Source organism: Vulpes lagopus, chromosome 2, assembly GCF_018345385.1.
Source record: "Vulpes lagopus strain Blue_001 chromosome 2, ASM1834538v1, whole genome shotgun sequence".
Classification (NCBI taxonomy): domain Eukaryota; kingdom Metazoa; phylum Chordata; class Mammalia; order Carnivora; family Canidae; genus Vulpes; species Vulpes lagopus.
The window spans coordinates 50,447,807-50,471,279 of NC_054825.1; the positions used below are offsets into that span (position 1 = coordinate 50,447,807).

The 23,473-nt window shown below is 50.1% G+C and overlaps 1 protein-coding gene and 1 long non-coding RNA gene across 5 annotated transcripts in view; one reads left to right on the plus strand and one right to left on the minus strand.

Annotated features, from left to right (window-relative positions):
• SMAD3 (SMAD family member 3) overlaps positions 1-23,473 on the minus strand; it is a 117,590-nt gene that overhangs the window by 89,499 nt on the left and 4,618 nt on the right. The window contains exon 2 of one of the 3 annotated variants that reach the window (XM_041740571.1): positions 9,914-10,007. The exons of 1 other annotated variant lie outside the window; for it this stretch is intronic. In XM_041740571.1, the coding sequence (XP_041596505.1) occupies positions 9,914-9,936 (23 nt within the window). In that variant the 5' untranslated portion in view covers positions 9,937-10,007. Of the gene's footprint in view, positions 1-6,773; positions 7,196-9,913; positions 10,008-23,473 lie in introns of those variants that run through there. One more of the 3 variants, XM_041740578.1, reaches the window with a different exon arrangement.
• LOC121482776 lies at positions 16,312-22,562 on the plus strand. Of its 2 annotated transcripts, XR_005985634.1 has the most exons (3): positions 16,312-16,702; positions 19,128-19,222; positions 21,678-22,562. It is a non-coding gene; the product is annotated as an uncharacterized LOC121482776 (long non-coding RNA). The 2 variants fall into 2 exon arrangements; XR_005985628.1 differs by lacking the exon at positions 21,678-22,562 and having other exon boundaries at positions 19,128-21,141.

Genomic DNA, 23,473 nt, shown 5'->3' on the forward strand with positions numbered 1-23,473 from the left:
TCACCATGAAACCCCCAATGAGTGGGGTTCAGAGAGCTTCCAGGTTGGCGAGCACAAGGAGATGCCAGGAGACCTGTGAGTCCAGAGACCAAGGAGGTTCCAAGCCCCTTCCCACCTATCTTGCCCAGCGCATCTCTGTCATCTGGCTATTCCTGACTTGCATCCTTCTATAAACTGGTAAAATGTTTTCCTGTCCTGTGAGGCACTCTAGCAAATTAACTGAGCCCTAGGAGGGGATGGATGGGAACCTCTGATCAACAGCCCAGGGGTCAGGTGTCAATATGGACTTGTGATGGGCATCCAAAGTGGGGCAGGGGGTAGGGGTGGTCTTATGGGACTAAGCCCTTAACCTCTGGCATCTGATGCTGTCTCCAGGTAGACAGGGTCAGAATTGAGTTAAACTGGAAGGAAGACATTCAGCCGGTGTCCAAAGAATTGGAGAACTGCTTGGTGTGGGGAAATCACGTGTGCAGTCGCACACATGTGCACACATCTACACACATACACACACACAGAGCAACCCAAAGCATCACAAGTGAAATAGGCTGTATGAGAGGAGAGGAGACACACAAAAGAGCTTCCTAAACACCCCCCACACACACACCCTCCCCCGTGCAGCTCTGCCAGCTGCCCAGATGCTGGGGGCACTGGCTTAAAACTCAAGTGCATTTAAATCCAGGAGGGGAAACAAAAAAAGAAAGAGAGGAAGAGGAAGAGGAGGAGGAGGAGGAGGAGGAGAAGAAGGAGAAGAAGGAGAAGGGAAAAGAAGGAGAAGGAGGAGAAGGAGGAGAAGGAGGAGAAGGAGGAGAAGGAGGAGAAGGAGGAGAAGAAAAACAATTCTGATCCCAAAAGTTCTGGTACATCCAGTCAGTGGCCACCTGCCAGGGTTTAAATAAAGAATTAATGCAAAGACTTCTCTGAGACACCTGTTAAGCGTATGTGGCCACATGCTTACCTGGGCTAGTACAGCCTGGTGCGCTCCCCTAAGTGCCTGTAAAGCAGATCTCGGGTAATTATGATCCTCGGGTCGGCCCTGGCTGCATTAGCAATAACGTATACTTAGCGAGTTAAAAAGCTCAGGTCCTGAGCTCCGCCACAGTTATTTACAGTCATTAAGACCTGCCCCAGCAGGCCCGGGTTCCATGTTATCACGCCCCACCCTGCCCTGCCACAGCCCTCTCTTCAGGGTAGCAATTTTGAGCACAGCTTGAACAATAAGATTGTTTGGTGCTGAGTCTCCCTGAGAAGGCGGCCGGGTAAACGGCCTCCGCCCTGCCCGGGTGGGATGACCTGCTCACCCCCAGATGCAGGCCGAATGGGAGCACTGCTGCTCTCCTCGCACGGCCTTCACCCCCTATTCTGGCATCACTAGGAGTGGCAACCCACACGGTAGGAGGACAGTTGTTGGCTGGAGGGTGGCACATCTTCAGACCCGCCTGGGGCTCAGGCTGACTTTGCTGGGCCCTTCACAGCAAGGACCCCCCCCCACACACACACACACACATACCGGCCATTCACTATCCGGCTGCCCACCCAGAGGACCTCCCACAGAAGGGCTGGGAAATGGCGTGGACAAGCCCCAATCATGCCTGGCTCAATAAAGCACAGAAGAGTCGTGCAAAGAGCCCTGGACCAGAAGCCACATGACCTGGGCTTAAAGTCCTTGCCTGTTTAACCTCAGGTAAACCACTTGATTTCTCTGAGCCTCAGTTCCTCAGCCAGTACACGAGGACAGCACCTGTGGTGGGATGGTGGCTGGTCCTCCTGCTGGTGCCAGAGGGTTCTCGGGTGCTGCCAGAGGCAGGGAGATGGGAAGGACTGGCTGTCTTAGCTTCTTCCAGGTAGCCAGTCCCAACCAGCTCCAATCAGCTTGTCTCTTCCACCCACACACAGTGCTTGTGACCCCATTGGATCACCCTACATCAGCAGGAGCTCTTACCCTGTTCCTCTTTCCCTTCTTAGCAGTAGCGAGACTCCACCGATGGCTCGGAGGCAGAGTGGGCCTGTCTGTCCGTCCGCTTAGGGGTTCATTCACATCCTTCCTCTTAAGCTATCTGAGTTTGGTTACTTCTCAGAAGACTCCCTACTTGGTAGAGCTGTGGAAGTATAAGCGGAGCATGTGTAGAAGACCTCAGCCCAGTGTCTGCCCACAAGTCACTACAGGACGATGGGGCACCCAGATGCCCATCCTCACCGATAAACTCAGGTTTAGTACTTCCTGCATCGGAACTAGGAGGGGAGGCCTACACGGGTGGCAAGGCTGGCCCTGGCTGAGATGGGACCCTGAAGGCTTTCCATTCATGGGGCCCACTAAGGTTCAAGGCAGATTTCACGTCCATCGGCCCACCTGACCTACACCATTGCCATCCAGGTAGGCAAGGTAGAGGTTTTACAGATAAAGAAAGTGCAGCTCAGAAAGCTTAAGTGGTTTGCCCGGGAACACACAGCCAGCACAGGAAGCCAGGGGTCTTGGTCTGAGTCCAGGGTTCTTTTCACTCCACCAATGGCTAGACGAGAGGGACAACAAGTGTAAGCACGGGGTCAGGCTCGAATGGTAGTAAGAATGGGGTGGGGAGGGGGAAGCTTGACTCCAAACATGCAAGCCTCAGTCCAAAATTCCTACCACTTAAAGCTTGCTCATCAGCTTCCTAAGGGCTCATCACTGACTTTCAGACCACACACCTCAAGTACTGGTACCAGGGCCAATCGTGCATGGTGCAGGAGCTGGCTGCTATTGCCACACTTCCTTCTGCAAAGCCTCAGAAGACCCAACAGATGGGGAACATCATGCCCATTATTTCATTTAATCTTCTCACTACTACATGGTTTGATATTTTTAGCTGTTGAACAAAAGAGGAAAGAAGAACCATAAGGAGGTTAAAGGCAAGGGAGAGGCCTGACCCCGGGTTGGGGGAGGTATAGCTGGAGTCTTGTGCCTGTGCCACTACACCACAGCCCTCTTGGTAAGGAGGCCCGGCCACCGGCACCCTCAGCATCCCGTCCCCCGCCCCCCGTCAGTGAGGTGTGGCATTGCCTGTGACAGTGGTTCTCAAACTATAATGGGCATCGGCATCCCCCAGAGGGCTTTTAAAGCGCAGACTGCTGGACCCACCCACAGGGTTTCTGATTCAGGAGGTCTGGGGTGGGGCCCGAGACTGTATTTCTAGCGAGTTCCCTGGTGGTGTGGATGCTCCTGGTAGGGGCTTGCCCTTCGAGAACTGCTGATTTATCATTATTTTAAGCACTCACCCAACAGCTGGGGAATGAGCAGGCTAACCGTGATATATCCACTTGAGTTAACATGCAAAATTACAAAGACCACGTGAAAACATGGGGAAAATGCTTCTGACAGTATTAAATTAGAAGAGGAAGCTTGCACCCTGGGCTGGGCTGGGTCCCATCTGCCCTCCGATCCATTTCTCATCCTGTTGTGTTCTGCTCTGCATCCCCCAGGGCTGACCCCTGACCTTACAGGCCCCACATCAAGGGCATCTGGTGGGTGGGAGGAGGGTCCAGCAGCAGGAACTCAGGAGACTTGAGGGAGGGAGGGAGGGAGGGAGGAGGGAGAGGCCAGAGCCTTTCTCCCATCTCCCTCTATCTTGGGTGGGCACGTTTAGAGGCAGCTGCATCTGCTCTAGGTAGGCCACCAGTGACCGTGACCCTGGCTTTGGGAACACTACCTTCTCCCTTTGTCCCTCCAGCCTAAAGGTGGTGGTGGCTTCCTGCCACAAAGCTCTGGGTCACCTTGCCTTCCCATGTTTGGCTTATAAGCTTCTTTATCACCCATGAAACCAAGGTCCCATATTAAATTCCCTCCATGGTAAATACTGGATGGAATTCCTGCTTTCCTGGTTTGACAAATGGACACGCTCTGATGATAGCCACATAAAAACACAAATGGACAATTCTAGAAAATATCGAAAAATTAAGCTGTAAAGACATGAAGGTGTTTCCCCCCAAATGTTGGAAGAGTGTTGGCTATTTATCATTAATATATAAATGATTTTTATCATATGATTTAAAAGAAAGCCAGGTGAGTCTTTATGAAGAAAAAGGCAGAGGAGCCATGAATCCATGACAACAAATCTAAGGAAACCAATCCCTATACTTTCATTTCTAAACACACCTTAATTTGGAGAAACCATGGCCACAGCCACAATGATACCAGCAGTTCCCCTGAAAGTACCGGTGGTTATCTGGGGGTGAGTGACTCACTGGTTGAAGAGGTCATATATCGTAGCACCACAGCGCTGGATCGCCAGCCTCCGTGACAGGGCAGGTCACTGGGCAAAGGCCCCAAACCACCTTCAGGCCTTGTTAACCATGGAGGCAGCTCCCGTCCCAGGTCAGCCTCTGGCCTGGAACCTTCTGGGAAATCCCTTCAGAGGAGACAGAGGGGCCTGGAGACTGGGGAATAGGAATAACACACGAAGATATTCAAAATACGAGAGGATTCTGCTCAGCCATGTCCACCAAGTTTTCCTCTCCCAAGAGGAAGAGAAAGATCAAAAGAAACAGACTCCATGAACCCAGATGATAACGATGTAAGAAATTATGCTGGATTCCTGCACTGGAACCAACAGTCCCCGCCCCCCCCCAACCCACCTCAAGACTGAACATACTGCAGCAGATAATCGGAACACTCAAGTGGGGAAGGAGGGTCTTAACCTTGGACCAAGCACAGTTTGGAGGTCTATGATATCTGAGCCTAACAACACTGCACAAAATGGACCTGAGGCTTACCACTATGGTGGGGCTCCTAATCCCAAGTCGAAGAGGACTGAATGCCCTAGAGAGGAGCAGTAAGGCTCTTGAAGAGAAAACGAAGTCTACTTTCCAAGACCCTGAGTGGGCCATCTCAGTGTCTGAAGCTCGCTTACCATCAAGCACACTTGGGAAACCAGGATTCAGCCAACGACGGTTGACATCAGACAAGTACAAGGGAGTGTTAGCGCCCTGCCCGACTCTCCCACCCAAGCTTCCCTCCCCAAGAAGCTGACACCAGAGACCTCACTCATTCTCTCATGGGTGTTAACAGACTACCTCGTAAGACAACTGACTACTCAGGGAGATTTGTGAGGGTGTGAATGGACAAGAAAAACTACCCCAGGTTCATGCAAAGCACGAGCAAACACACAGAACACCTGGGCCTGGGCTCAAGAAACCTGGTCCTAACTCTGGCTTTGCCACTCATTCACTATGATCTTGGGCTACTCATCACGCCACTCAGGGCCTCGGTTTCCCCACCTATCAATGAAGGGGCTGGACTAGAGGACCTGGCAAGTCATTTCTGACCAAGAGAATATTTTTTTTTTTAAAGATTTTATTCATTCATGACACAGAGAGAAAGGCAGAGACACAGGCAGAGGAAGAAGCAGACTCCCTGCAGGGAACGTGATGTGGGACTCGATCCCAGGACCCCGGGATCATGACCTAAGCGGAAGGCAGATGTTCAACCACTGAGCCACCCAGGCGTCCCGAGAGTAATTATTATATGACCCACACTATGGCAGAGACTCAAGCTTCTGACATATGAAGGACCCCCAAATTGAGATTCAAAGTGTTGGAGTGACTGTCCCAAGAGCCCACAACTACAAAGTAGCAGAGCTGGGGTTTCCAACAAATCTGTCAAGGCTCCAGACTCCTTGATCTTCCTACCACACCAGGAGAGGTGCTGCCACGATCCAAGCTGCCCTATTCCCGGGCATGCACTTCGAAGTCCACCTCTTGAATAGGAATGCCTGCCCCAGGCAGGGTGAACTCCAATGCCAGCCACTCCCACGCAGCCTGTCACCACTCCCTCAGGGGGCCCTTCACTTGACCTGGGCGTGCCTCTTCCTCACGCACTGGTTCAGGCCTCCACACGGGGCCGGGCGTGCACAGGCCGGCCCTCAGAGAAGATCACGCTCAGGAACCAGGACCCTGCATGGCTTCTGAGACAAGAACAACAAAGCCTACTGCCTCCAATCACTAGTTACATCACCCACTGCTCCACTGGACTCTCACTTCCCCTCCACAGCATTCAGCTAGTGCCACCCACTTACCACTGGGCCACTTGCTGGCTGGTGCCCTGGGCTGCGTCACTCAGCACCTCCAGCTCTCCGTCTGCTCCTCTAGACTAGCACCTACTTCCAGGGACTGTCGCAGAGGTGAAAGGAAATCATGTATGTGAAAGTGCCTTGCACACTGAAAAATAGTCTCCATAGGATCGGTCATGGTGGCGCTTTCCCCTTCCCTGTGACAGCAGCTGGGAAAGAATCCATCGTCCCCTGAGGGATGTATCGAGAACACACGCATGTACATTTATTCCTGAGGCAACACGGTGCAAAGAGCTACTCCGTCAAAGGACTAGAAGAATAGCCTCAGTCTCTGCCCCTCTACTCACATATAAATTGCCCCTGGTCACCTACGGAACAGGGATGAGACTACCTGCCCTGTCGCCACCCAAGGCGCCTTCAAGACGGAACAATGGGAATCTGCTCAGCAAGCTACAGAAGAATGCTGTCCATCACCCCACCATGAGGCTGAAGACGAAGAATGTCACAGACGAAAACTTGGCTGGTTTATCTGCTCTTCAAAATTACCAAGAGGCTTCGAGGGAAAAGAAATAGGAGGAAAGGATAATTTGTTGAAAAAAAAAAAAAAACCAGCAACAATCTTAGCCTGGCTTCTTCAGAACCAGCAGCCCAAAGCAGCCACTCCCTCCCCCAACACACACACATATCCCAGTAAAAAGGCCCACTTTGCAAAAGAAGACTGTTGGGTGTACTCACACTCAGGACCGCTCGCTTTATGTCAAATGCTCTCTGGGGGGTCTCGGGAACTGCGCGGGTCAGGTGCCGAGGGCCTCTGGGGAAGGACACCCCCCCCCCTTCTCGGTTCCCTGGGTCCTCTCCCGTCCAGAGCAGGGTGGCCCTGACAAAGGTACGAGATCCTGTCCAGGCCACACGCTCCCAGGTGCAGGCTGCTTGCAGAAGTGGCTGCTCCCTCCGTTTGTGGGGTGACAGTTCTGAAATGGTCTTCCCAGCAGCACTGAACTGGAAGGGGTGTGAAAAAGCAGCAAACCACCACCTGGTTTCCTTCACTGCCACCCCCAGCACGCAGCTCTGGGCGACTCTGCTGCTCTGGTGGGTTTTCTCCCTGGCTTCTCCGGCTCACCTCCCTTTCCCAGGTCTCCCCAGCTGACAAGTAAAGCTAAGAAAGAAGAATGATGTGACCCCACCCCTACCCCCCAATCTCCCAGGAGAGGCCACTTGCACTCAGCAGCAGCTAAACCTAGTGTGTGCCCAGCCACACATGAGCTCCAGGCTCGGGGCTCTGGGAAGGTCTGACTTCCAGAGCAGAGGTACCTATTCCCAAATGGGAGAATAGAGGAAACCGACCCCAGACCAGGACACACAGATGATTCCTCCTGCAATGAAGGTAGTGATGGGGGATAAACTAGTAACTGCATAGCCCCGCCCCCCTCCTCAGGCTCCAGGTTTCTATTTTAATTCTAGGGAGCTCGAGTAATCACATCTGAGCTGCCAGTCAGCTGGTCCGAGTAACTCTAAGAACTCTGACCTAAACCATGGCTTCCAGAGGGCCTGGCCTGCTCCGCCTGCTTCAGGCAGGGCTGGCCTCACAGCCAAACAATTTCAAAGCATAGAGACCATAAACACAAAATTAAAAGGTGAAGTAACGAGGGAGGGAGATATTTACTGGAAACTCAAATTCTACTGCCCAGAAAATATAGGTCTTTTTTTAAACACACACACACACACACACATATATAAAGCCTCTGCCACCCACCGTAAGAAATATGTACTTTGCTCTATATATAACTTTCTTATCTGCCCCCCGATTACACTCGGCTCGTGACCATGAAGCCTGGAATAATTACCCACAGAGAAATAACAGCCTTGGCCACAGCCAGGGCCTAACAAAGCCAGCCGCACATTTACTGACAGTCACACAACTTGCTCACAGGACACACGTGAGTTTTCTGATGCGCAGATAATCATTCCCATCCACACCTGAAACGCGGCCACCACCGAGAGGGTGCCAGGTGGCTACTGGAACCCAGAACAATCATACTACATGGCATTTCTGAGTCCGGCAGAAAAAAAGACTTTCCAACTGCACCGATGCAGAGAATGAAGGTGGGCAGATGGGGGTCATGAAAGCAGGGGTCTGGCAAGGACCACCCCACCTGTGCAGGAAGAGGAAAAAGCTAAAGGAAAACTTGCACTTGAAAGCAAAGGATGTTGACGGGGCAAGAATATAGTCATTCCTGCTGGCAACAGGGTGCCCATCAGGGCTGCTCCCCCAAAAACCATTGACATAGTGCCAGAAGGGAGGTGGGGAGATCCACACCACAGTGGGGTGGGTGTGTCTCCCTTTCACTGGCTCAGACCCACATTTCCTGAGGCATCTGTCCCATCCCACCCTCCTTCTGAGCCTACAGGTACTGGCCACATGACCACAGCAGAGACAGCCTCCACCACCGTGCCCCATACTTGTATATCAAGCCCCCACCCTCAAGTGAGACTGCATGCTCTTTGGACAGAGGGGCCGTATTTTGCATTTCCCTGGCTTGGATGGACGCCCTCCTCACTCATCTCCAAAACAGCAACTTACATCTGGCACATGTGTGTCTACACCTGCATCTCAAAACTTGTCATTTTAAAACCTCCTGGAACATCCCTGCCGCTTTGCGAAACTCTTTGGAGTTGATCAGAACTGACAAGTTCTCCTTTCTCCTGTGGCTCATTTCACACCAACCCAGGTATTCACCTTTGCATTCCTAACCACCACCTGGAAAGAGATTCAGATTTATCTATCGTTTCCCATTTGGGCCCTTCCCATGCACATCTAACCCTGACAGCTGTGCCCCATCAGATTTCTTAGGCCGTAGGGATGGATTCCCTGCAGGGACCCACTCCCAACTGGGCACACATAGGAGTGTCTAAATGTTACAGCTGATGAGACGGTGGATGCTGTTAACCAAGGGCGGGACCACGGTCACCAAAGCACGGGGAACAGCATACATGCTTCCATGGCCCCTGGAATCCACCGGGGCATTGCCAAGGATCTGACACTAAGGTACGCCAGCGTTGGCCGAGGCTTCTGAGTTTGTTTCTCAAAAAAAAAAAAAAAAAAAGTGTGTAATGGCCTGTTTAATCCAGCCCTGCTCCGCCTCTACGCTGGCACGCCCCCCCCCCGCCCCCCAGCACTCGGAGTTTCCCAAGCAGAAATAACCAACTACAGATGGTTCTACTACTTCAGAGATGCTGAGAAACCACTGACCCAGAGATACGAGAGAAGTGAAGCTCTAACCTCAGGGTGGTGGCAGCTGTGACCGCCACGCCAACATGCTTCTAGAACCTAGAACTTTTCGGAGTGCATGTGCTTTTTGTTTATTTATTTTTTAAGCAACCACTATCACCCCCCACCCCAGAGCAGATGCCGGGAATACTGAACCACAGCTTTACATGAGATCCAGGGCTGTGATTCTCCATCCTGGCTACACACCACAGTCACCAGGAGAACTCTAAAATACGGATTCCCAGGCCCCGCCTGCAGAAACAGAAATTCAGAGTTGTTATAAAGCGTCCGGGATTAAGGACCTGCCGCAGTGAGCCTGGCAACCAAGTGTGAATCGTTATGAAGGCGGAGTCCCAGCTACCACAGCTCCCCTTTGAACCTCAAACCTTTTTCCATTCTGTTTTTTTGGGGGCCCCGCTCTCTAGCCCCCACAGCGATTGTACATTGATCCCGAAACTATCGGAATGAGTAACAGAGCCAGTCATTCTCTGAATGCAAGCTCAAGAATGAGAATTTTTACAGTGGAAGAAACCTTAAAATCCTGGTAAGCCAACGTCTTTGGTCTGCAAAGGAGGAAACCAGGGGCCAGGGTAGTCAAGTGACTCACCCGAAGTCACCAAGCTGGCTCATGAGGACACTCTACCTTCTGCCTCTATTTCCCTCTCCTGTCAGCACGAAGCAGCCCCGATGGAGACAGACTCCTGAAAAAAAAACAGGGTCAAAGGAATGGTCGTTGTTCGCTTATCCTACACCTTCAGATGCCATCCTCAATCTATGGAAGGTTCCAAGCCTTGGTGGCCTCAAAGCAGCTTGAGGACTAAATGACGCTTCTCTTTAAAGACTCTTGAGCACACTAGTCAAATTGTAATCCTCAAAGACTACGCTTGCTGGCTGAGGTTCATGGAAAAAAGCCGTTAGCAAAGAGAATCTACTCTAGTTTTGAAAGGGCACTCTGCTGAGCTGAGCTGAGCTGAGCTGGGGCCCTGACGGACCAGAATGCCGATGGTGGATTCTGGTTTCTTGTGGGTAAGAGAGAGCTGATTGTCGGTTTAAGATCTCTAACCAACCTGTGAACACGTTTCCCTTCCTTCCTGTATTTTTATAGCACGAAGGTTGGAATGCAGCTGGAGCTTAGAAGCACAGGAAGCATGTGCTTGGAGCTACATGGGAATTCCTCTCTGCCTGCAGACGGATTTCCACGGGCCTGGAACACGGAGTAGATCCCCATCAGGTGGGCTTCATTCCACCACAAGCCTGGAAGCTTCGGGAAGGCAGAAGTATGTATGCATGACTGTCCAAATCAACAACAGTGCATTTACAACTCCTGGACCGTAGTGTCTGGTCCCATCACCACCACCGACTAAAGATGCTCTGTAAATTTCTAGGCAGTACATCAGATGAAAAATTAGATTCGTCCCCTAGGAAAAAGCATGCATCAAGAAAACAGCAAAGGGGCACTTGGGTGGCGTGGCTGGTTAAAGTGTCCGACTCGTGGATTCGGCTCAGGTTATGATCTCAGAGTCTCGAGACTGAGTCCCAAGTCAGGCTCTGGGCTCAGCGGGGAGTCTGCTTGAGATTCTCTCTCCTTCTCCCTCTGCGCCTCCTCTGTTCTCTCTCAAAAATAAATAAATAGGGGTGCCTGGGTGGCTCAGTCGGTTGGGCATCTGCCTTTGGCTCATGATCTAGGATCATGAGGGTCCTGGGATCAAGCCCCACGTTGGGCTCCCTGCTCAGTGGGGAGTCTGCTTCTCACTCTGCCTCTGCCTCTCTGTGCACCACCACCCCCCGCCACTCATACTCACTCTCTCTCATATAAATAAAACCTTAAAAAAATAAAATAATATAAAAAAAAAGAAAAAACAGCAAAAGGCAAGAAGCCAAGGAAGAGAGAGGATGGAGAGGAATCAGGACATATTATAGCTGATTTAAAGCTCTGAGGTTCTCTCAAGCCTGTCATTTTGTAGCTGCAAAGACCAATACCCAGAGGAGCCAAGATGACTTTCTCGAATTCAAAAGGCAACCTCCACCAGGGAGGAAGAACCAGGACACCAAGGCTGCATTTCCTCCATGTGTGCCCCTGTCTGTTTACGGGAGGATTCGACACTGCACTGAACCCACAGCTCGGATAAGAATGAAGATGAAAATCAGCGTAGGTGGTGGGAGGAGGAAGACAGAAAGGAAAGGCACAAGTTCAAGTCCAGGTGTTGCCTGGACGTTCGGGTACTGCGTCCAGGGAGCAGGAGCGCGGAGCGGAGGGCCTCTAGCTACTCAGAGATCCAGAGCCGGGGGGCACCCCCACCGTGAAACCCAGGGACAAGAGAGGTTTGCATGGCAGTTTTGATCTAGCCCAGCTGGGGAGCACAAGGTCCAGCATGTGGTTTGATTTTTTTTTTTTTCATTACTGAAGTGGAGGCCGATAGGCGAAAAAAAGTAAAAATAAAAACACAGTGGCCAAAAGATGACATTCAAAAGGATTCTTGGATCAAAGTCCCTTTGTGAGTACTGTTATTTTACCCTCCTCCTAACGGTAACCACTTCCCACACGAGCCCCAGTAAGGCAACCGTGCAGCCCACAAAAGAGATAGAAATATGACCACACTTCCCTCTTATAAACAGGCGATGGTAAACATCTGAGACCACTGGTCCACAGCCGTGGTTAAACAAAGGGTTGGGGGCACCCCTGGAATGGCAGGCAGGCCCTCTACCTCCCCACATGCTGACTCTCCCTCTGTGAGTGGGGAGCTCAGGCCATTACCTCCAGAACCGAAGCTGATCAAACAGATCCAGCCTCACACTGGGACCACGTAGTTTGCTTTCACACCCAGGCTCACCTGGCCACCACTCCTGGAAACTCACCAATTTTTTTTTAAAGATTTTATTTATTAATTCATAAGAGACAGAGAGAGAGAGAGAGAGAGAGAGGCAGAGACACAGGCAGAGGGAGAAGCAGGCTCCATGCAGGGAGCCCCATGCAGGGAGCCCAATGCAGGACTCGATCCCGAGACCCCAGGATCACACCCTGGGCCGAAGGCAGACACTAAACCACTGAGCCATCCAGAATCCCCTCCAATTTTTAAGGAAAGTAGCTGCTTTGGCCTATGCTCCAAGGTGCCTCTCTGTGGGGGACCACACTCAGGGCAGGAGGGCAACCTCACATGTGTACTGACTTGTGGAACCTCCCTAGCCCCCACACTTCGATCAGCAGCAGTGATAGCTTCTTCCTTTTTTTTTCTTTAACAATAAAAGCAAAAATGGCAACTCTTTCAATCAAGCAAGAGAAACAAGCAAACCTCAAGCAAACATCTTTAATTAGCTTTGAGATGTTCCCCCCCACCCTCCCACCCCCACCCCCGGGGTCCTGAGTTATCCAGCATCTAGATCAATAAGAAAATGAAACATGAGGCCTTGGGATAGGCTCCGTTTTGGGGTTGTTTTTATTTTATTTTATTTTATTTTTTTGTTCTGAATTGGAATGAAAACACATTCGCTGACCTGAAGTCAGTTATTAGCTCACTGTGACAGGAAGACTCCAGGGTATTCCATCTCCGCAGAAAGTTCCATCAGAAAACAACCAAAAAAAAAAAAAAATTACATAAATCAGCCAGCACTTTGTTTTTAACCGCTAAACATTTATAGAATTCTCATTTCTTCATCTATATGCTTTCAGAGAAAGTTTCCAGCAGACTCAAAGCCAGTGAGACTCACAAAGACGCTAATCGTGCCATTAAATTGCACAGGGTTTTGAAACTAGAATACCACAAGAACCTTCAGAAAATTTCCCCCGGGGGCAGGAGGCTCTCAGTTCTGTTCCCTTCCCCCCACTCCATACCCAAGGGCAAGTTTCTACCTTCATTTTGTCAACAGGAAAACAAGACTGGAGGGGGTGGAGACAGAAATCGACTGCCTAAAGCCACCTGGCTTGGGTTACAAGATGTCACCTTCAGGCATGGCCTTCAGAGGCCTCGAAGGTCTCCCCTGAGTCCCACCTTCGTCTCCCTGAACCCCAAATTCACACCTCTTCCAAAGATGCCGCACATGGCAGACTGTCACAATCCACTTGCTAGAGGCTCCAAACACCATCACGTAACTTGTTTCTCCATCTCATCTCCTCTTGACTGTAGGCTCTGTGGAGGCAGGAACTGGGGGGCAGGAACTGGCCCCTGAATCGTTTTCTGCCACAACCTCAGAATTAGCAAGACATTAGGGAGAGGCGCTCAGGAGTCTACTCAGAGAAAAAGGTAAACGATAATCAACACTTTATTAATTGAAATTTACCAAGTGCCCAGCAGATCCTAAGTACGGTAGTGAGTCAACAAAACAGCCTGCACCCTTGACTTCAAGAGGCTCATCACAATCCATTACTTGTGCCGTGAGTGCACATGACACGACCCCGGCCACTGAGATTCCAGGAGGTTCTTCCCAGATAAAGAGACTCCCAAGGAGAAGCGGCCTTGCCTGCCCCTAGGATGGGTCAAGAGGGTAGTGCCTGGAGCAGCTGTGGCCATCACTGGACCAAGAGGGGCAGAGCTTGGGAGGCAAAAACCCTTGGGCTGAAGATGGCAGGGCAGAAAGATGGGAGGCTCCCAAGTCCTTACCCATGCCTCAAGCCTCCCGGCCTCCAAACTTCATAGAGAGAGTAAACCTCCACCCTGTTGAAGGTGTGAGTTGGGTTTGAGTGACTTGCAGCCAATAGCATCCTAATGCAGTGAGTCTGACCCCAATAACAGAATACAGAATATAGGATGGACCAGAGAGGAAAGGGCCAACTGGCTGAGTGACGTACCAGGCAGGAGGGACCGAGGGCCTCCACTACGGAGGAGAGGCTGGAATGGTCAGGATTGCTGGAGCTCCGCAACGGATTCCAGCCTTACCCACGAGATGGCCTGGTCATCTCCATGGAGCCCAGGGCCCAGTTCCCACGATGGCTCTCCAGAGAACTGGAACATAAATCATTAATACTCCCTGCCCATACGCACCCACACACATGCCTCCTTGTGTCTGTGGGGTAGGGCAAGGGGAGGAGGGTGAGAATGCATCTTGTTCTATTTATAAGACACGGCCTAGCCACAAAGGATGACGACCAGGGCTCCATAGTATCAGCTCAAGTTCTCTAAGCAAGTGCTGCCAAGTTTGGCTTGAATTTACACTTCCCTTTTCTCAGCCTGTGAGCGGCCCTCTTTGTCACTCCAGCTGCTCTCCTTGGAGCTCATCGGACAGGACCTCGCCTACGACAGCCATGTGGCTGGAGAACACAGAGGAACAGAGGACTCGAGTCCCCTTCCAGGCTTCCAACAAATTATTCGGGGCAAGAGAAGATCACAGGAACAAATCCTGAGAACATAAAGCAGCAGTGAAATGGCTCAGAGCCCTTCCATGTTCTCCACAGAATTCCACTGGCAGAGGGGTTATTTGGGGCCACGTGCTCCACAGAGGCCCTGGCACATTCCATGCATTTACCACAATCAAAGAGAAAGAAAGGCATGCTTGCTGTTATTTTTAATTCCTTCCTCAGTGCCTTCCAAAATTCTTCAGCAGAAGGATTATCCACTAAACTTGCACCAGCCACCGGCCAGTGGTATCCTCGGGGCCTCTAGAATGGAACAGGGGAGCAGGAGAGAGGTCAGCTTACAGAAGAAGTCTCTGCTCCTGGCCATTACATATCATCTCAGTTGCACTGGGCCTGAGGGCCTCTCCTGGGTTTTGAAGGGACACGGCCTGTAGAGGATGCAGGCATTCTAGAACCATGTGAATGCCTTGCTGTCTCCCCACTGCCACCCCCACCTCCACCCTCCATCCCCTTCCCTTCAGAGTACCCATCAGCAGAGCCAAGCGTTCCCTAAGTCCTGCTCCAGGTAAGGAAGCTCTAGCGCTAACTTCACTATGATTATTTCTAAGGCCACATCCAGTTTTTAAATACTATGTTGCCAACTTGAAAAATGACCCTAAGTGAAGTCCCTTCACCCTCACTAGCAGTAAATAACTCAGCCCCTTACAACAGTATCATATCAACCGGCTGGCCTAACGCTCCCAGTTACCTTCGCAGGTGTCATAACCATGGCCACAGAGGCAGGATGACTGAGGGTGTCCATTTACCCACATTTGGCTGGACAGTCCATGCTCATGCTCACTTTCTGACCATAATTAATAACAGCCCTGCCCCTTCTCACTCTTAGATGGGTCCTGATTTGTTCAATAAATTATATATCTTCACCCTAGATTGTAGAAGGGCTGGAGCTTCTTCTTCTTTTTTTTTTTTTTTTAAGATTTTATTTATTTATTCATGACAGAGACAGACATAAGGCACAGGGAGAAGCAGGCTCCCTGCGGGGAGCCCAATGCAGGACTCGATCCCAGTACCCCAGGATCACACCCTAAGCTGAAGGCAGATGCTCAACTACTGAGCCACCCAGGTGTCCCAAGGGCTAGAGCTTCTGAGGCAAATCCAGCTCCATTTCTTATCATAAGACCTAAAGCAACCTACCCAGGCAATCACATGGACCTGCTTATGAGGCAGGAAATTGCAAGAATGGTAGCCCCTTCTTGAGGAGCCTCGGGGCAGACAGCCAAGGTCAGGAAGCAGAGATCTGAGCCCAGACTCCTTTCTGCCACTGTCCCCTCAAAGCCTCGGGCTCCTCTCCTGTGAGCAATCCAGCCTTCTCAGAGTACTGCAGACAGGTAAAGAAGACCAACCAAACCAGTTGATCAGTGGCCCATGCTAGTGTCCTGCATACTCAGTTCATGCTGTCCCCAGGTGAGAGGGCTAAGGTGACCCGCCACTGGTCAACACAGCTGACTCAACCCGTTAGGCAAGGAAGGCCCAGAGCCTCAGCTCGCCTAAGCTTCTGGCACCAAGCCCCAGATCGTGCCTGCCCTGAGTTCATATTCCAATTGAATTTTGCACATCATTTATGAGTTATCTCTAAGGCCTTTGTGAGTACCTGGGTGTGAACTCAGAAGCTTTAGTCTGCCTCTGTCAGAAAGCATCTTTAGCAACACTACAGAGCTGTGCTTCATCAAGAAATAGGAAATGACACCGTAATATTTTCCACTCTGCAAATGCTTTGAAGGCATAGCTCATCCACATAAATAACCTCAATAATCCTACCGAGGAAGATATCATTGTTCCCGTTTTAGTGATGAAGAAACGAGGCTCTACGGAGCAAGGTGACGTGTCCACGTCACCAAAGCAGCGAGTGGGGAGCAGGGGTTTGAGCGTGGATCTCCTGAACATCAACCCAGAACTCTGCCCTATGCTGTCCCTTCAGAAAGTCTCTATCAGCATTTTCAAAAATGGTCCATGAACAAAAAGTGGTCCCTGGACACAAAACTTTCTCCTCTGGAAATCTGTTAAAGCTTCAACTGGCAACACCGACAACAGAAAGCGGACTCTAACAAGGTAAGTAAGTTGTACCCGATCTCTAAATGGTCAGCATGATTTCCACTTGCCCTCGGTGCTGAAAATGATGAACGACTTTGGGGCGCCCGGATGGCTCAGTCAGAGGAGCGTGCAACTCTTGACCGCTGGGTTGTGAGTTCAAGCCCCATGCTGGGTGCAGAGATTACAAAATAAATAAATAAATAAATCTTAAAAAAAGAAATGAACAACACGAACTTAAGTCAACTGTTGCTCTTATTAGGAATATAATCTGTCTTTAAGACACTTGTGGAGCATCCTGCGAGTCTGCAGGAGAGGAGAATGGAGGCATTCTTGCTGACTGCAGTGTGGTTGGGACGTGGAAGACCTGCCGGTCTAGATGGTCATCAATGAAGAAATGAGAAAACACCATCCAGAGGCATTCCACCTGAGGCGCTGTGCCAGGCACAGGGGACGCCAAGGGGGCAGCCGAGATCTGGTCTCGAGGCCTTAGCTTGAAGGGACCCGGCACGACTCAGCTCACTTTCCCAAGGAATCCATGGCAAGAGGCGAGCATGACTCACCAGCTAATTACCTGAACACTTGGGCTCCCAGAGCCCTCCTGGCTGTACAACTAGTCTTCTCTCCTGACGGCGAACAAAACACTATTTTCACCCTGGTCCAGACATAGCCTAAAGCCGTCCACATGGTGGTGTAAGGGATTATGACCCTGACCTGGATAACTCAGGCAGAAAACCTGCTGTTACTGGCTTGGGGTGGGGAGGAAATGAAGTCCGAACCCAACGGTGGCTCTGGCCCCTACTTGAAAATCCCCGACACACTCAAAGAGCAAGGTCCAAACGCTAAGCCTGTCCTACTAAAGCCTTCCCTCGGTTCCTCTCTGGCTGCACCTCCCTCCATGCCCTGACCACCCCGAAATGTCCTGCTTGCCCTAGATGCCAGGTCCTTCCACACCCCATCTGGCCAATGCTCTAGGCAGCCTTTGCTACACACCCATGCCCTATCCATTCATCGAGGTCCTGCTGGAGCTCCACCTCCTCTGGGAAGCCTCCCGCCTCTCCTAAAAAGAGAGCTGCTCTTTCTCTGGGCTCCCAAATCAACACTTGTTTGACCTTGACCTGAGTGTCTGTCCCACCAGCCCACCATAACCGTGGGCAGTGTGACCCTTTTTGCCTCTATGCAGCCCAGAGATAGGACCTCAGCTCTGCATCTCTCTGTATCCCCTGAAGTCCAACATGAGGTCAGTGCCCCATAAATGCATCGACCAACAAGCACACTAGTGGGGGGTCCAGCTCTCCACTCCACTTCTGAGACAGGCAGCTGCAATACGTGCCGCCTTCTCCATGACCTGTAATTCTCTCCAATCCAAGTTTGCAGTGAAGGGAATCCATCCCTGTCCATTCCATGGCACCTCCTTGGCTGGGCCTTGGTCGTGGCTAAAAACAGGCCTGCTTCCCCACCGGTAGGTCCCGGGCAGAGGCCACATGCTGTCATGTTCAAGTGACAAAAATCAAGGTAACAAACTGATACACAGGATACATTCTATCCTCCACTTTGACAAATACCTTAGTACAACACAGAAGGCCAGGGTTGCGTTTTGCCTTCTCTGATCTCTTGGTTTCACAGTAGAATGCAGCCATCCAGGGAGAAGCGGGCCCGAATGCCAGCACACCCCCTGGCACCATCACACACACTCAGAGGGGCTTCACACGCCCCCATACAGACGCCACGGGCGTGAATTCCATCCAACTCCTCCATCCCCCTGCCCTGCTCGCCTTGTCGGCCCTTCAGCCCACAGGTGCACGCATGTCCATGGCTGAGGCAGCATGGCCTTCCTTGGGCTGATGGATCTGGGAGGGGCCCAGGTGGGACCTGAAAGATGTCTTGAGACCACCAGGACAGGGAACTGAAGGGTCAGAACCCAAAGCACAGTCTGGAAGGAGGAGGTGCAGGCTCCAGATGGGCCACCCCTTGGGGCGCCCCATGAGAAGGAACACACCCAGACGGCGGGCCAAAGGCGGGCCCTGTGGGCATGGGTCCTCTCTTGTGCCTACCTAAGGGCACTCACAGGCACCACCGTCCTCATCTACGTCATTTCCGAGACCCGAGCTGCTGCCTCTGACCATCCTTACTTTGACAGCCAAGCTGACCGGTAAGGTGGTGCTTGGAACCGGAACTGGCTTCCAACTGGGTCTCGAAAAAACACCAGCCACAATAAACACCATGCACTTCCACACACTTACGGGCAGGCTATCGGTGACAAGTGCATGAGTCACAGCGTTTCTTCTTCAGGAGGCTGCCCATCCCCCGCCCCAGGAGCACTGATTCATCAAAGTTTGTTTTCAATACTATTATTTTTAGTCAGCCAAACAATTTTTAAAATGACAATCAAGAGGGGGAGAGGGAGGGCAGAGCCACCCAAGAATATGAATTGTTTCTCTTTCAGGAGCTCGCCCAGCCCTCAGTCAACAAGTGGCACGGCTGGGTTTCTCGGTGTGCACCGGACGTAGGTTCCATCACCACACCAAGGTCCTCCAAACGGTGAGCTCTGTGGGCAACTGGGGGGGGGGGTGCCCCCAATGGAAACCGACTGACATTGCCTCGAAAGGGAATGATGAGTATTTCCTGAGCACCTACTATGTGCCATGAGCTGCAAATACTGGCTTGATTGCTGTTATCTCATTTCGGTTGATTTATGACGGTCCCATCCCCATTTCAAAGATAAGGAAACGGGCTCAGTAAATGGAAGCAAATGTACCCAGGGTTGCCACAGAGCCAGCAACTGGCAGGCCCAGGCCAGGTTTGTCAGACTCCAGTGCCCTTTGCTCTCTCTTCATTACCATGCTTTTCCTGTCCACCCCCGCATCCCCCCCCCCTGCTCCCCAGGTAATATTTTAAGAATCTGTTTGGTTAGAGATAAATGGCAATGCACAAAATTTAAAGGGATAGCAGGACCAACCAACTCACCCTGCCCTCCCAGGCACACAGAGACATAAGGCTCACCTGGAGTCTGAATTCAACGAGGCTAACAGAGACTTTACAACAGGAACGATTTGAAGCAAAAGGAAAAACCCAATTTCCATCATCAGTGCCTGCTTTCAGCCCCTTGTAACTCCTCAAAAAGTCTTTTCTGGATCCATTACTCCACATTTGGGCTCAGCCCAGAGGTGATTTTTTAAGGAAAAAATGCCTTTTGGCATTTTTGAGCTGTGACAGCTTAAAAACAGACCTTTAAAAAACACACACCCAAAAAGCATCACTATTTTCAAGAGTCCAGTCTAAAAGGAAAAAAAAAAAGTGACACCTCAGAGCTACAACTTGGCTTGGCAATCGGTGATGCAACACTGAGCGGCAAAAGCAACCAGATTTCCAGCTCTGGAGGTTTCGAAGGTAAACCCTTACCCAGGGTGTCCTAAGCAGTACTCTCTCTCATCCTCAACCGAGAGCAACGTGGTAGGAGAAAAACTTGCTCAGTATCAGCACGCAGGGCCATGGGATACAGAAAAAAGTACTTTTTCGGGGGAAACTCATTTTTCACTTCCTAGCTGGGGTATAAACTTGTAACCTCCACGCTGCCTAACAAAAGGCACAACGCTTTCGAAATCAAGTAGAGCCTTTCTTTATATAGATGCTTGAAAAATAAATAAAGGAGGCTTCCTGGGTAGGCTCTGACATATGAGCAAACATTTTCCACAGGTATCCTTTATAATGCCTACCTCTTACATTTCACCATTTTTAGGCGTCTGTGGTCATTAGAGTAAGTAAACTTCCTGCTCTGAGAATAGCCAAAAATAGCAACAAAAGAAGAAAAATTGCTCGCTGCATCTCAAGACACGCAGCCTTCATGTCTTTATCCTCGAATTCAGTTATTTTTCCATTCCTTTGTAGTTAAATTTCACTGACGTAGACTCACAGGGTTAAGAGGGAGGGCAGGAGAGAGGGTGGGGAGAGAGGTAACATAATCAAAATTAAGACTGGATTACAGCTTTATTACTTTCAGTTGTATAAATTAATGGGCACCAGACTGATGGGGTCTTAGGACATTAATAATTAAGAAAGACCTGGGCTGTATTGTTCAGCTGAAGGCGTGCAAAGGGGAGCTTCTGAAATGGTTTACATGAAAACCACTTGAGAGTTAGAAAGGCCCACTAGTAAGGCTTAGCTCACCTATGAACGGAGAACATCTGAGGCCCAGAGACGTTAAGTGATTTGCCCCAGGTCACACAGCTAATCAGAAACACAGCTAAGTCTAGAACTTACCCAGGTCTGCTGACTCTTGCCTCCAAAATGACCCCAAAAACCTTGTTTATAATGAATTTTTCTTTGACGGCATTGATGGGGAGAAAAAGCCTGCTAAACAAACTTTAGCCTAGTCCAGAATTAGCCAAACTTCTTAATTAATAGGCTTCTACGATGTTTTCATTTTCAACTGAGTCTCTCTGTCAAAACATTCTGCAGCAGTGTGCCACTGTGGCAGGCCCGCTGCTTACAGCTGAGGCCTCAGATAATCAACACCGGATAGTGTGACTTGTGTTACAGATTTGTTATTTCTAAAACTGTTAATTAAATCAAAGCAAAGAATAATGTTACACACTCACGCACACACCTGCGCACGCACACACGCGCAAATTACCGTTGTCAGGAGTCAGAAAACCTGTAAAGCTGGAGGGATTCAGCCCCCTGGCATCAAGAAAACAGCATTTAGAAATCCAAGAGGATGAACACACAGAGCGTTATTACCTATCCAAAGAGCCCATGTTGGCAGCCAGTGGACTAGAAGCTCCAAGAGGGTAGGGATGGTGTGGTCTTACTCACTCTATCACCCCTGCCACCTAGCACAGGGTTTGGCTCCGGGTAGGTACGATGCAGGACAGCACAGAAATGGACTGGACAAGTTCTCTGGAGATCTCTGTTCTAAAACTTGGCATACAGTAAAATTAGAGACCAAATTTCTGCAGGGGGGGGGTGAATAATAACCTTTTCCAACTGTTTCCAGGAACCACTGTGCTTGAAGGTGGAGATGTTGAAGGCTCCAGGACCAGGAACCTCTCAGTGGTCACTAGCTGACTGCCCGCCCTCTCTGGGGAGGAGCTACTATCATCCAACAGCACACCAGCCATTCCTGCCTGCAGAGGTGGTAAACGTCCCAGCCCCAGCAGGCTCAGCAGCAGGCTGCCTTCAGAAGCAGCCTTTCTGGGCACTTCTCTTCCCAGTCAACTAATACCATCAGATGTGGATTTGGGGAAAGGTGCAGAGTTGTTGTTGTTTTTTTTTAATAGGTCAATACATCAAAGCAGAGAAGGACAAAAGTTAATTAAGACTAACCATGAGCCTTGTTGATTGAGAAAGCTGCAGCCACTGCAGAGAACTTAAGAGCATGCATAAGAGTCTGGGGGGCGGGGGGGGGGGGGGTGGAGTGGATAAAGAAGATGGGAGAAGAAGGTAGAGGGAATAAAGTCCGATTTCAATTTTTCAAGCTAGAGCTGCTTGGTCCTATTTATTTCATAAAGGAGCTCACACAGAACAATGGCTGTATTGTACATCAAACGGCATTAAAATCCCCTAATAAATTAACAAGTGAAAATTAATGGTTGCTCAGTCCATTAAATCATGTTAATTTTATTTCCATTAAAATAATACAGCAATTACAAGTTTACATTATTAAACCAATATTTATTTTTCAAAAACTCATTTTAATTGGATTCCTGATGTGATAAGCTTGAGCCACATTCTCTCCATTTCGACAGCTTCTTGCATTTCTCATCAGAGCTAAATGACTACCGTATTGGCTGACTTTTCTCCGTGATTAAAACGGTCCTTTAAAACTTGACATCCTTGCAAAGACCTTTAAAAATATACCATTCAAAGCTCTTCCGTTCATGCAGAAACTCAGGCTTACAGGATTCAGTTCAGCAAATGTTAACCAGGGACATGGAAAGGCTAGGTCACACCAAAATTCTGAAATTCTAAGTATCCACATCAAAAAGTTATCCAGTTTTTATTGACACTCTTTGTTACATTCTGAGCTAATATACCTAAAGTCACTGTTCCTCCCACCCAGGAAACCTGAATTTCAGGTTTGCTATACTAAATTACTTTTTACTTCAAAGAGAGAACGCTGTACTCGGAGTAAATACTGCACTGCACGCAGGTCACTCGCCCTTCCGAGCATGCTATGATGTCACTTATTTATAACAGTACTCAGTTTAGCCAAAGACAGAAAATAAAGACACCCTCATTGGGCAGCCCTGGTGGCTCAGTGGTTTAGCGCCTCCTTCAGCCCAGGGCCTGATCCTGGAGACCCGGGATCGAGTCCCATGTTGGGCTCCCTGCATGGAGCCTGCTTCTCCCTCTGCCTGTGTCTCTACCTCTGTCTCTCTCTCTCTCTGTATCTCTCATAAATAAATAAATAAAATCTTAAAAAAAAAAAAAAAAGACACCCTCATTCTTGTAGATTGGTATCACCACGTACCCAAAAGCTCACATGATCACCTTGTAGTCCAGAAACTTCCTTTGGATAATAACTCCTCACATTGACTCCTCCCTCCTTTTCCCACCTCCTCCCACAGAATTAACGGTCTGTCCCCATGTCCCTGGGTCCCTACATCCTTCGGGAGCAGCTCATTTCTTGTATCTCTGGCCAAGTCTGTCTCCCCCTCTAGACAGGCAGCTCCCTGAGAGCCAGGGCCCTGCCTTGCTCGTGGTGGCAGATATTTAACAAATGGGTGAGCAATTCAGTAACAGAGGAGTGATGAACACGGGAGGCTAAAAACCTAACCCTTCTTTCTGTGA